The sequence below is a fragment of the Talpa occidentalis genome, unplaced genomic scaffold, assembly GCF_014898055.3.
Source record: "Talpa occidentalis isolate TD23 unplaced genomic scaffold, MPIMG_talOcc4v2.1 talOcc4.11, whole genome shotgun sequence".
In the NCBI taxonomy this organism is placed as follows: Eukaryota; Metazoa; Chordata; class Mammalia; order Eulipotyphla; family Talpidae; genus Talpa; species Talpa occidentalis.
The window spans coordinates 11,077,016-11,091,587 of NW_023601104.1; the positions used below are offsets into that span (position 1 = coordinate 11,077,016).

Below are 14,572 nucleotides of genomic sequence, written 5' to 3' on the forward strand. Positions count from 1 at the left end.
GCCTGCAGCCTCTGCAGCGCCAGTTCGATCCCCGGCCACCGGCGAGGGTCCCACCAAAAAAAAAGAAAGAAAAAAGGACCAGCTTGATCATCACAAGTTTAGGAAATCCGTTCCCCACTCCTCCCACTAATTTTCAAGCTCTGGGAATTCTAATTTCCAAATTTTCCAGAATTCATCCACTTCTCTCCATTTCCTTTGCCTCTTCTTAGTTCAGGACACCAGCATCTTTCGCCAAAATGACACCAACAACTTACGCGGTTCCCTCGCCACTGCCTTCTAATTTATTGGACACACTGTGGCCAGGATAACGTTTTTTTATCTTAATAAAGTTGCTGTTTAGCTTAAAATCTTTCAGTACCAAAATTTAACCTTCCTAACGCAGCTCGTGAGGCTCTGAACCACGAGTCGCGGCGTGCGCGCCCGGCCTTCCTCTGGCACACCACAGACCCCCGTCCGGCCATCGCGAACTTGCAGCCCCCGGACCCGAGCCCTCCCTGTCCCCGCGGGGCCGCCAGCCCCTCCGTCTCCGGGCAATGCGGGGGCCTCAGCCTCCGGCCTCCAGCCGCGGCCACGCAGCCGGGCGCCCTCGGCGGGCCCACAACCGTCCTCCAGGCGCGCCGCGGCCGCTCCTGACGCCCAGTACCGCAGCCCCGAGCGGCCTCTCGGAGCAGACACAGAAGCGCGCGGCGCGGATCCCGCCCGGCCGGCGGCCCCTCGGGGCTCGGCTCGCCGCGACGCGCTCCCGGGCCCGGAACCGGCCCGCGGGCGGCCCCGCCCCCGCGCTGCGTCGGGGGCGGGGCGGGGCGGGGCGCCGGGCGCCGGCGAACGACCTGCGCCGGGCGGGGGGCGGGGCCAGGGGCGGAGCGGAGCGCGCATGCGCGGTCGCCTTTGTGTGGGTCGAGCGGCGGCGGCGGCGGCGGCAGTGGCGGTCCCCCTGGCAGGCGGGCGGGCGGGGAGTCCGGGCGGCGGCCGGCGCGGGGGCCGCGGCGCCACCATGGTGAAGAAGCGGAAAGGCCGGGTGGTGATCGACTCGGACACGGAGGACAGCGGCAGCGACGAGAACTTGGATCAGGTGAGGCAGGCCGCGGCGGCGCGGGCGGCGGCGGGAGGGCTCGGCGGGCCGCGGGAGCCGGGAGCGCCGGGCCGGGCCTCCCGCCCGCCCGCCCGCCGCCCGCCCGCCGCCCGCGCCCCCGGCCTGGACAGCCCCGGGCCCGGCGCGGGCGGCGGGCGGCGGCTGCAGGGCCTCGGCTCGGGGCCGCGGGCGGCGGGCGGGGAGCCGGGGAGCCCGTCCGCGGCCGGGGCCGGAGGGGCCGGGGCGCGGGCCGGGGCGCGGGCCGGGGGCGCCGGCGCGGGCGGGCCGGGAGGCTCCGAGGTGAAGTTTCTCGGGCCGGGGGTGTGGACCGCGGAGGGGCGCCCGCCCATGTGCCGAGCCGCGGCCGCGCCTGCCGAGCGGGGCTCGGGCATGGACCTCCTCGGGCAGCCGCGGTCGCGGGGCGAGCGTGGTCCTCGCTGGGGTGCCGTGGTCCTCGCTGGGGTGCCGTGGTCCTCGCTGGGGTGCCGTGGTCCTCGCTGGGGTGCCGTGGTCCTCTGGGGTGCCGTGGTCCTCGCTGGGGTGCCGTGGTCCTCGCTGGGGTGCCGTAGTCCTCTGGGGTGCCGTGGTCCTCGCTGGGGTGCTGTGGTCCTCGCTGGGGTGCCGTGGTCCTCGCTGGGGTGCCGTGGTCCTCTGGGGTGCCTTGGTCCTCGCTGGGGTGCTGTGGCCCTCGCTGGGGTGCTGTGGCCCTCGCTGGGGTGCTGTGGCCCTCGCTGGGGTGTTGGGCCGGGAAAGCTCCGGGGAGCAGGCAGGAGGGAGGGCCCGGGGGGAAATACACGGGGCGACACGGAGGAACTGTGGCCGCGGCCTTTGGTCCTTTTCTTGCACGCCCCGCAGTTCTTCCTTCCTCCAGGATTGTGCAGGGACCGTGGAAAGTAACTTTCAGCGTCCGTGCCTTGAGGTTGCTGGAGCTGTTTATGTGCCCTCGTGTACACCGGACTGTCTCTGTACTCTCGGGTGTACTGTCCTATGCGCTGGTGATAACCACCAGGAGACAGAAAGAGGGTTTGCTTCCATGTTCTGTGAATAAATGTTAGAAAAAAAGGATGTGCCAGAGTTGAGTAGGGATCGGAAATTCTGAGTTCTAGGCTGGCCGAGGGTGCTTTCTAGCTGTGCATCTTTGGTCTTAGCTATACAGTCCAGATATGACATCAGCCTCGTCTAATTGGGCTATTATTGTAAGGATCAAGTACTTGTAAGCATTAAATTGGTGCAAGCACTTGCAAAGGAAAGCTTTCGTTTGAGTGACTTCTTGGGAGGGGGGAGTCTTTTGTGTTAGACCAGAGGTCTCAGACTAAAATATTAGGACAGTAAAAAGGAAAGGTTTTTAAGGAGGAGGGCCTGAATATTTGTTGAAAACAGGGCTGTTTTTGAAAATGGTGGTATGGAGTTAGGGCAGTAGTGGGACTAGTGAAGAACTGTCAAAGGAATAGAAATCTCATTTTGGAATAGGCATTATAAATTAAGTTGAAAATCTCATGTGAAAGGCTCCTAAGTTCACAAAACTGAAAAAATATATTCTTGATTGGGAAAGTTTGTTTGATAATTTTAGAGTGATATTTGGGAGGACCTTGTCATTATTATTTTTTACAATTTTACAGTTTTCTGATGTTTCTGGTAATAAATTTACCTGCCATTTAAATAGTGTCAGGGTGAAGTAGTCATCTTATTTATTAAGTTTACATCTTTAAGGTTTCAAATTATGGTGAAGTTGGTATCACTGTATATACAGGGGAAACAGAAGTTGAAGAAGTTCAGTAATTTCCTAGATTCACACAACTTGTATGTGGTAGAGTTGGAATTTGAATCCAGATCTGCATGACTACAGGCCTATATACTCTTTCCATATACCAACCTTTTTTCATCTTGCAAAATAAGAATAATATCTTGTGATGGTATTCCACATTGTTAGAAATCATCTTTGTAAAGTACATTGAATAACTTAAAGGAAATTGGTACATCAATTAAATATATTATTTGGGGAATTCCCTTAGTAAAGCACTGTTAACACTGTTCTGATGACATGTGAACAATGCTGCAAATTATTCTGTCCTTAGTCATTTTCCACAGAATTCTGACAAAATAAATTGAGAGTTTCCTTATTTAGTAGAGATTTTACCTGATCTACAGCTTTTTCAAAGTGAGAACTGGAGGGGAGTGCAACTTTAAACCTAACTCTTCATATCTATTTGTAAAAAAGGACTAAGTATGAAGTGTGTAAGTAGTACCTAGTATACTTTAACAGCAATTTCAACTTCTTCCTCTTCAACCACTCACTGGCATTTTTTTAATTGGATGGGAACCTTATCAAAATTCCCTTCCCCTGTACATCCTACCAGAGCCGCCAGGCCCTTCTAGCTGTTCAGCACTTTGTCAGGCTCTCAGGATTCAAAGAAAAAAAAGTATGCCCTCTAGAAGTTTTCACCAGAGACTTTCAGCAGATATTATCAGCCTGTTGTTTTTGTTTTTGTTTTTGGGGAGGCAGGAGTCTTTAGGAATCTTCAGAACAAAATTAACACATCCTGGACCTTTCCTGCCCAAGATACCTTGGGCTGCCCCAACTAGTTCTCAGTCTTCATTGGCAATATGACATTGTGCTTGCTATTGATTATATGGTCCTTGTGGAAAAGAACAAACCATGACAAATCTCTTGAGTGTCTAGTTGGAGAATAGAGCACAGTTAGTAAGGCGGTCCTTTGTCCTGGGTTTTTCCAGAAGGGGAGCTAAGCCATTATGTCAGAAATATTAGCTCCACCTTAGTCCTTTTTTTTTTTTTTTAATTTATTTATCTTCATCTTCTTCTTCTTCTTTTTTTCATTTTAAAAGGACAGGTTTATTTAGGAAAAGAGAGGGTCCTGCATAGTCATAAGTGGGCAGAGAGCTTCTCTACCTTAGTCCTTAATGCAGGTGAGGCAAGTGAGCCTTCTGTGCTGGTTTTTTCCCTGATGGTGGGAGGAGGACCACCTGTGCCAGAAGATGCTGGGTTGCTTATTTAAAAATGCACTGCAGAAGGGCTCCCACTCCAGACTTAACTGTGTCAGACCCTCAGGGGATGGAGCCCTGGACTCTGCATTTTTACCAGCTATAACCCAGGTACTTATTTATGTTAATGGTTGAGACCAGTCTGCTTGCACGTATTTTCAGACACCTAAGTAGTTTGGGAGAGAAAGGAGACAAAACTGCTGTGTTTTCGCAATGTCCAAAACCATTTGAATTGTTGGGATGCTTTTTCTGAAACCTGTTTTCCTTTCATCTTGATGGGAAGAGGTATGTAGTAACTGAGGCAGAGTAGTTTAACTTTTTCAAAGTTTTGTTGTTTTTTTTTTAAACTCAGACCTCTGAGAATTGGAAAGATTTCTTTTAATTTGTCACCTGGTAATGACCTTTTTTTAAATGTTCGCCGTACCCTTCATCATTTAAAATTGCCTTTGGCACCTCTTGGGGGAAAAATAACACACTTTGAGGTAAATCTTTAGGCTCCCCTCTATTATGTACTGGAATGGAAATAATTTATATCATTATATCTTTATGGAATACTATTTATGCAGTGGGTTCTATAAAATGAAAGGCATCTAAATTAATGAAGAAGCCAGAGTTTTGTAAAACATTACTCTGCCTTTCTAAAAAAAAAAAGTGAGGGCCTCCGTGGTGGCACAAGGGGTTAAGATGCAACCTATGAAGCTGTCCATAGCCACTGCACCAGGAGTTTGCTCCCCAGCCAGGGAGCAACACACACGGCACAGCAGACCTCTCCTGACTCGCCCGCTGCTCCCCTCAGCAGTGTGTTCCAGTCAGTCTGCTTGTTCTGCTCCCTATTCTGTTTCTGGTGAATCCTCTCACTGCCCCTCCCCATCTCTGGCCTGTACCCCAGTACTTATATGCATAAATAAATCTTAAAAAAAAAAAGATTGAGCTACATTCATACTGGGATGCTTTATTTCATAATTTTTCATTTAAAATGGTGATTATATTGTCATATCCTGTTTTTGTTTTTGGTTTTTTTTTTTTAAGATTTATTTATTTGTACAAGCACTGGGTACAGTCAGAAGCGCAGGGAGGGTGAGAGAATTCACCAGAGCCAGAGCGGGGAGCAGAGCAGGCAGAAGGACCAAAGTACACTGCTGAGGGGAGCAGCGGGAGACTGGAGAGGTCTGCGCGCCATGTGGGACCCTCCTCCAGTGGCTGGAGAGCAGCTGGGGATCGAACCGGCACTGCAGAGGCTGCGGGCAGCTTTGCAACCCAGCGCTCAACCACTGTGCCACCGGGGAGGCCCTGTCATAGCCTGTTTTCCTCTATTCTTCAGTAGTTAAAAGTTTATCTTTGGGAAAATAGACCCCCTAAGTATTTTCTAGGAAGTATTTTCAGACATTATTTGGTTTGTTTGTTTGTTTGTTTTTAAAGATTTATTTATGCATACAAGAACGGGGTATAGGCCAGAGGTGTTAGGGGTGAGGATTCACCAGAGACAGAGTGGGGAACAGAACAGACAGATCAACTAAAATACACTGCTGAGGGGAGCAGCAGGCAAGTCAGAGAGGTCTGCTGCACCATGTGGATAGCTCTCTGGCCGGGGATTGAACTTGTGCTGGAGTGGCTGCGGATAGCTTCATAGTGCTGAGTCTTAACTCCTTGTGCCACCAGGGAGGTCCCTTCAGACATTAGTTGTGGAAAAAAAAAAAAGTGTTACAAAGTATCCTTCCATAAACCTTCCACATAAAAGTTGGAAAGTTTTGAAAGTTGTGTTTGTCATTAATATGGTCTTCTTTGTATTAATGAGAACAAAGTTTGGTCTAGGATGAACTTGTTAGAAGTGTCAGTGTTAACTTGTGAAGTTTTAAATTTGTGTCATAATGTTGCATCTAGCGTGATGTAACATTTGCTATTTCACACAACTTTTCTTTATAGTGTCTGTAGTGCCAGGAAGATTGAGTCCCATGGGAGTTTTAGCAGAGCGATTTAGAAAAAATTCAAAATCCATCTTTTGACACCAGTTTTGTTACCGTCTTTCTAGTTCTCTTCCAGGACTATAGTTCCTCAAGGGCAGAGATCGTTTATCTTCCAACAGAAGTGTTAGTGATAGACACTAGGGCTATCAGGTAAACAACCTGGAAATCCTTTCCACCTTCTTGGAGCTTCTAATAAGGAGGGAAGAAGGAGAGACGGGAATAGGGATTGCTCAGCAATTGTGCTACCCAAGGAAGAGCAAGGATACTGTAAGAATGTGATCAGGGACCCTGTGCTAGCCTGCTAGGAGTGACTTGTGTGTGTGTGTATTTTACATCATTTTTGCACAATGTATGCATTTTCATCTTGGTTATATTCCCCATACAATTTCCACCTCTGGGTAAATACCTAGGAGTGGAATTGCTGGATCATATGAAAGCTCCGTCTTTAGCAGGTTGAGAAATCTGGGAGTGACATTTATTTATTTATTTGTTTGTTTATTTATTTAATTTTTTTTTTGTAGAGGCATGTTTTATTTATTTATTTGTTTGTTTTGTTTTTGTTTATACATGCACTGGGTACAGTCAGAAGCACAGGAGGGTGAGAGAATTCACCAGAGCCAGAGTGGGGAGCAGAGCAGGCAGAAGGACCGAAGTACACTGCTGAGGGGAGCAGTGGGCGGCAGGAGAGGTCTGCACGCCATGTGGGACCCTCCTCTGGTGGCCGGGAAGCAGCCGGGGATCGAACCGGCGCCGCAGAGGCCGCGGGCAGCTTCGCAACCCAGCGCTCAACCGCTGTGCCACCGGGGAGGCCCTCTGGGAGTGACATTTAAACAGATCTAAAATATATTTTAGGGAGAACGAGATTAGAAGGTTAAAGAGTAAAAGGAGTTTTAAATGTTTATGGTTGAGGGACCAGCATGTGCAAAAGCCCTGAGTCAGGAAGGAGCTAGCACCGTCATGAAACTGAAAGCAGCACAGAGTGACTGGGATATAACTGGTTGGAGAATGAGTGGTCTAAACAAAGTTGAGGTAATCTTTCTTTGTACCCTTTGAAGATGGAAAAGTCACTTTAGTAGACCACAGCAAGCATGAAATATACAAGTGAAGATGAGTCCAATAGAAAGCATCAAGTGTGTCAGATCTAGTGAAGATAAGCATTGTTTTGTGAAGCTTGTGTTTTCCATATACATGTACATGGGATGTGAAGTATAATTTGTCATACAGTAGGGCCCAATTCAAAAGTTTAAAAGCCACTACAGGGTCATGTTGAGGATGTTAAGGAACTTGGACTTTATGGTAAAGGTAATAGGAAACCATTGAAGATTTTTAATCTGGAAGAGGCATTCAGGTTTGTCTTTAAAAATTTGCCCAGGGCCTCCCCAGTGACCCAGTGGTTGAGCGCTGGGTTGTGAAGATGCCCGCAGCCTCTGCAGCGCCGGTTCGATTCCCAGCCACCGGCGAGGGTCCCACGCTACGCACAGACCTCTCCTACCTCCCGCTGCTCCCCTCAGCAGTGTACTTCGTCAATCTGCCTGCTCTGCTCTCCACTCTGGCTTGGTGGATTCTCTCACCCTCCCGTGCTTCTGACTGTACCCCAGTGCTTCTATGGATAAACTATAGATTTACTTTAAAAAAATAATAAAAATAAAAATTTGCCCAGGCTGCTATGTGGAGAGTAATCTGGAGAAGGGACATCAATTAGGTGGCAGATGGAGGAATCCAGGTGAGAGAAGATGGAGAGCATAAGAATCCCTGGAATGGAAGCTCAGGAGGGGAAGGATTGCCTGTTCACTGTAATATCCCTGCGCCTAGAACAGTGCCTGGTATGCACCTGGTCAATACTGAAAATAGGACTGATGTGTACCCATATGGTGGTTATGGAGACCACAGAAAGCAGCTTCAGTTCGACATGATGGTCAGGATATAAGTCTGAGAGGATGTAATGACGGACTAGATGTTGGGGTAAGAAGGAGGAGGTTCTGGTATGACACAGATCCCTGGAGGAAGATCAGGTATAAAGGCGAAGATCATAAATTCAGTCTTGGATGTGTAGAGTTTAAAATTGTCTAGGAAATATCCGAGTGGAGACATCAAGTAGTTTATTGAAAATAATGTCTGTATGATACATACTAGGCACTTTATAAATTTTTTTTTGAATAAGCATATGCTACTTGGCACATCCATGTGGAAAGTTTTCTAACTTTTCTGCTTATTGTAGGATTACTTACAAATAAAGGACATTGGGGCCTCCCTGGTGGCGCAAGGGGTTAAGTCTCAGCACTATGAAGCTATTCACAGCCACTGCAGCATGAGTTCAGTCCCCAGCCAGGGAGCTAACCCACATGGCACCACAGACCACTCCTTTCTCTCCTGCTACTCACATCAGCAGTGTGTTTCGGTAGATCTCCCTGTTCTGCTCCCCACTCTGTCTCTGGTGAATCCTCTCACCCCTGCCCCGCCCCTGTACCTCTGGCCTATATCCCAGCTCTTATATGCATAAATTAAAATATATCTTTAAAAAAACAACAAATAAGGGACATTGTCAATTTGGGGGTTCTTGTTCCAACCCTTCTACTGTAATACTGATTTCCTTTCTTTTCCATTTTATTTTATTTTATTTTTATTTATGCATACAAGAACTGGGGTATAGGCCAGAGGTAGGTGTCGTGGGTGAGAGGATTCACCAGAGACAGAATGGGGAGCAGACCAGGCAGATCTACTGAAATACACTGCTGAGGGGAGCAGCAGGTGAGACAGGAGAAGTCTGCTGCGAAGAACTGGTGCTGCAGTGGCTGGCAATAGCTTGATAGCACTGTCTTTAACCCCTGAGCCACCAGGGAGGCCCCTCTTTTCTTTTTCAGCATTAGTTAGAAAGTATATCAGGGACTCCCTGGTGGCACAAGGGTTAAAGTCTCAGCTATCAAGCTCTCACCAGCCACTAGGGCCTGAGTTCGATCCCCAGCCAGGGAGCTAACCCACATGGCTCAGCAAATCTTGCTTATCTCATGCCCGCTGCTCCCCTCAGCAGTGTGTTTCAGTAGATCCTCCTGTTCTGGCTCCCCACTCTGTCTCTCGTGAATCTTCTCACACACACCCCCCCTGAACCTCTGGCCTACCCCCCAATTCTTGTATGCATAAATAAAAAGAAAATAAATCTTTTTTTTTAAAGAAAGTATATTAGGAGAGGGAGCTAAGTAAAAACAAATAATAGTGGAAATTTATTTTACTTTTATGTAGCTTTTATTTTGAATGGATTGAAAACTGATTTTACTTTGTCAACTATAATATTTGGGAGCATTTTTATATAGTGCATTGTTTTTATTTACAATATAATTCTTTTGTTGGAAATTTGAAGAGAAAGTTGCCACACTTAGTACCAGTCATGTGAAATGTTAAAGGATAATGCCACTTTGGAATTACACACTTTTTGTATATATGTTCATTGATTTCTTTTTTAAAAAATAAAAGTATATTCAACAAAACAAATACCTCCCTGTCCCACAAATAGGGACACACAATATATGCACACAGTGGCTCTATTCCTTACTCCTGAAAAGTAAGCAATGGCCACTGTTGGAATCATTTCCTCCATCAACAATTTGGATATAAAAGAAAGAATGGGAATTAACATCTAATATTTAAACCTCTGAATTACTGCTCTTTCCTCGGCATCTCTCAAGTCTTTCCAGGTTTCCCTGGGTTTCCCTCTTACTTATTTTGTCCAAGTCAGTATTCACTGATGACACTGCTGTGAATTCCTATGACTTCTCTCTGTACTTTGACCCTGACCCCTCTAGGTCTGTTCATTTGTCAGTTGGAGTGCTCTTTTAAAAAGCCTTGGGTGGGGCCTCCCTCGTGGCACAAGGGGTTAAGTCTCAGCACTATCAAGCTATCACCAGCCTCTGCAGCACAAGTTCTATCCTGATCCTGGGCCAGGGAGCTGACCAGACCTCTCCTGTCTGGCCTTCTGCTCCCCTCAGCAGTGGCTTTCCCAGTGTTCTGCTCCCCATTCTGTCGCTGGTGCGTCCTCTCCCTCCCCAACCCCCTCCCCCACACCTTTGGCCTACACCCCAGCTCTTGTATGCATTAAAATAAAAAAAAGCTTTGGGAGGATGTTTACTCCCCTGTTTAAAACCATATGATGGTCCCCCCACTGCCTTCAATAAAATCTGTGCACCTGATTCTGCTTTATAAACATTGAAATGTTTCTTCCTACCTGTAAACCATCTCATTTCATTCTCCCCTCCTGGCCTGCTAAGCTCCAGTCACACTAGAAACTGCTCTAGAAGCTAGATTTGGTATCCTACACAGCCATATCTGTAGTTTATTGAACATTGGCATTAATTTAGGCAGATCTTTAGTTAGCTTAAATTTGATGTAACATGCTGGCATCCCACACTGCTGTTCCCCTAGAGGAATGTCAAGATAAGTAGACAAGATTTTTTCTAGATGAGATGAAATACAGGGATGGTACGGAGAGAGAACCACCAGACTCACAGCAGTGTTATCTCAACCAGTGCAGTACAGTGAAATGGGCTGGCAGGAGAGAACTACAGGTGGACCTACTGCCCTGTCAGACTGACTTTTTTGAATATAGCTATTGGATAAACCAACTCCTATAGGTAGGCAAATCTGATGGGGTCTTTCTATGTGCAGTGTTGGAAAAAGCTTTCCACTGTACTTTGGTCTGTTCCTCTACTTATCAACCTCAGTAGACTCTAAAGGGCTTAACTATAAAGTGTAGCCTTACCATCAGTAGCTTCCTGTACAGTTCTGAACTTGTGACAGAAAGGGTGTTTTTCACACTGTAAAGATGTTTGATCTGTCCATACTGTTGTTAAATGTAGTATTTAATGTCATAGAAGAGCATCTGTGCCTATTCGATGCAGTTATTGATGGAGAGGTATTTGATAGGTTTTGGTATAGAATGGAACCTCTTTAACAAAAAAGCAGTACTAACATCTTTAGTTACAGTAATTTTTAATAAATGTCTATTGCATGTGATTGTTAATGTTTTGGGAGAGGATTTGATTGATAACATATCCATATTCCTATTATAATGAGTTGGCCTTCAAACAGAATTCTATTGCATTTGTGAGCCTCAACAGGTTAGGAAAGAGATTACCTACCAGAAGTCTTTTTAAATTTTATAAATTTGCACTAAGGTAATAGGGGAAAAGGGTAATAGTAAAGACCACATACAAATTACCATATAACCTAGGAATCCCAATCCTACATTTACCCCAGTGAAATAAAAACTTGTGTATAGACAAAGCCTACACATGAACATATGATAGCTCCAAAATGGAAACAACCCAAATGCTTCTCAACTGGTAAATGGATAAACAAAGTGTGATACATCCATACAGTGAATGGATTACTCAACAATGAAGGGAACAAGCTATTGATACATGCCACTTGTGGATGGATCTCAAATGCATTATGCTAAAAAGCCAGACTGACAAGATCACACACTGCATGATTCCATGTATATGACATTCTACAACAGGCAGCTCTTCAGGGACAGAAAATGGTCTGTGGTTGCCGTGGGATGGTGGGAGGGATGTGAAGAGTATAGGGAATTTGCAGGGATGTTGAAATTGTCCTGTATCTTGATTGTGGGAGTGATTAATCTGTATAATTTTCAAACTCATGGACCTATACATAAGAAAGGGTAAAATGACTGTATGTAAATTATACTTAAAGTTCTAAAGACAGTATTACTGTAATTTGCATTTGGCTTATAGGGTTGCCATTTTGATATGAAAAAGTAGAATGTTCTTGTGATATTCAGCATTTTCTGGAAGTTGGTATGCTAGCTTTCTCTAATGAAATGACAAGAGTAACATTTCATAACTGCTTATAAAGAAGAGAGTGTGTCAGCTGTTAATCTGAGAAGGTCATTTTCTCATTCTGGCCAAGGAGGGTATACTCCTAAAATAGAAAGAGAAGAGACTGGAAGAAGAAAACAGATTCTTTGTAGCAATATATTATTTTAAAATCTATCTTGGCATTTGACCTATAATTGTACAGCACCATCATCATCAAGGAATAATACCACTGGTATTTATCGGTTGTATTCTTCTCTTTTTTGGCAGAAGGGAAAAATGTTTTAGACTAGTAAACCATGACTGAATTAGGAGTTAGGATTCTATCTGCTTTGGTTTGAATTCTGACTCTACCATGTACTAGCTGTGTTACCTTGGGTAAGTTACTTAACCTCTCGTGCTCATCAGTTTCTTATCTTTAAATGGGCATAATAATGATACTTACCTTAAGGTTGTTGTGGTTTACCTTGAAGTTTAATATTGGGCCTCCCTGGTAGCTCAGAGATGATACACTGCTAGCATGAGTTCAATCCCCAGCCAGGGAGCTATCCCCATGGCACAGCAGACCTCTCCTGTGTTGCCCGCTGCTCCCCTCAGCAGTGAATCTCACTAGATCCACTTGTTCTGCTCCCCTCACTATCTCTGGTGAATCCTCTCACCCCACAACCTCTGGCCTGTACCCCAGTTCTTATAGGCATAAATAAATAAAATCTTTTTTAAAGGTTTACTTTAATATTAAATATTAGATACTTAGGAAAGTGTCTGGCATCTAGTTCTGTATCATTGCCTCAGCAATTAGCACAGAGAAAGGAAAGGGATAGTATCCTTTTGTTGCCATCTAGTGATTGGGGAGAGTGGCAAAGAAGTAACAGGAAAGGGGAACCATGTGAGAAAGCAAAGCCTGATTGTCAGAGATTTAATGCCATATCCCTTCCTCTCTCATCCCTCGTATATTACCACCAGCACAAAGCACTGTTTCTGAATGGGAATATTGGGTTGTCAAATTTTTTGATGTGGTGGCCAGCACATTTACTGCTTGTTGTCTGACCCTGAGTTTTTTTGTTGTTGTTGTTTGTTTGTTTTTTCTGGATTAAGCATTTAAAAATGACCTCAAAGGGCCTCCCTGGTGGCCTAGGGTTTAAGTCTCAGCACTATCACCACTGTGGCCTGAGTTCGATCCTAGGCCAGGAAGCTAACCTGCATATGGCACAGCAGACCTTTTTTTTTTCTTTTTTTTTAAGATTTTTAAAAAAGATTTTATTTTATTTATTTATGCATATAAGAACTGGGGTGTAGGCCAGAGGTGTGGGGGGTGAGAGGATTCACCAGAGACAGAGCGGGGAACAGAACAGGTGGATTGACTGAAATACACTGCTGAGGGGCACAGTGGGCGAGTCAGAAGAGGTCTGCTGCGCCATGTGGGTCACCTCCCTGGCTGGGGATCAAACTGCTGCAGTGGCTGTGGGTAGTTTCATAGTGCTGGCACTTAGCTCCTCCCACCAGGGAGGCCCCAGGTCACCTGTTGTGCTCCCCACTCAGGTGAATCCTCTCACACCCCTCCCCACCCTGTACCTCTGGCCTACACCCCAGCTCTTGTATGCATAAATAAATAAAAATCAATCTTTTAAAAATCAGTAATTCTGTAGCTGATAGAGGAGATAGTGACAACATGGGGATAGCCTCCAGCTGAGTTTTCTAATCTATTCCATTCAAGCATACATTTCCCATTAATTCAAAGCACAGCGAGGTAGAAGAGATGTAGGGTGTGTAGGCATTTTATTCTTGCATATTTTTTCTCTGTTGAACAAAACTCATGTGACTGCTTCTGCCCTATTAGGAGCTCTTGTCGCTGGCAAAGCGGAAACGTAGTGATTCTGAGGAGAAGGAGCCCCCTGTGAGTCAGCCTGCAGCATCCTCAGACTCTGAAACGTCTGACAGTGATGATGAGGTGAGTGTGGAGATACTAGGGCTTTGGGACAAACAGGTTTTTGAGGGGACCTGAGTTGATGACTCCTGGCAGTCTCTTTTCCTTAAGCTGAGACCTATAATGTAAGATCTGTAAGAATTTCTTAGGGAAAGAAAATTGTGTAAGAAAACTCTTGATTAGTTATGTTCCTTGTACATAGCAGTTTTTACTGGATGCCTTTGCAGGACATTCGTGGCTTTAGTCTCTTTTCAGCCCTATTGCAAAAGGGCACGATTTGTTAGCTCTTTTCTCTCTGTTTTTTTCTCATCTCTTTAATCTCACTTCCATGTTAGAAGAGAATTTCTACCAGGATGCCTTATTTTATTGGGAAATACTTCAGCTAGACAAAATGTTTTCTTCAATAGATTGAACTTTTCTCAGAATAATGGCATTGACTTTTTAAAAATTGAGGTAACAATGGTTTACAACACTGATTTAGAGGTCTAGGACCACACCTCTTCAAATGTATGTTACCACGCCACCCCCACCTCGAAGGCGCCCGCGGGCCTCCACCGAAGTCCACTGCTCCCCTACCCCCTTTGCTCTTCACCTTTCCCCTTCCTGTCTGGTATTCTCAATTTTTGGCCTTGACTTTTAAAAGAGAAAAATCAGACTGTTCATTGTTTCAATCAAGCTGACTTTCCTAACCTATCCACCAAACAGGGCCCTAAAAGATCCAGAACCTTAATGAAAGATAGATTTACAGGCTGTGGTCTTTAAGCATTCCTACACGTTTACCATT

At 45.8% G+C, this 14,572-nt stretch overlaps 1 protein-coding gene across 1 annotated transcript in view; it reads left to right on the forward strand.

Annotated features, from left to right (window-relative positions):
- Positions 1 to 874: 874 nt before the first annotated feature.
- Positions 875 to 14,572, forward strand: part of RTF1 (RTF1 homolog, Paf1/RNA polymerase II complex component) — a 65,030-nt gene continuing 51,332 nt past the window's right edge. The window contains exons 1-2 of the mRNA XM_037502258.2: positions 875 to 1,072; positions 13,702 to 13,812. Coding sequence (XP_037358155.1) covers positions 875 to 1,072; positions 13,702 to 13,812 — 309 coding nt within the window. The remainder of the gene's footprint in view (positions 1,073 to 13,701; positions 13,813 to 14,572) is intronic.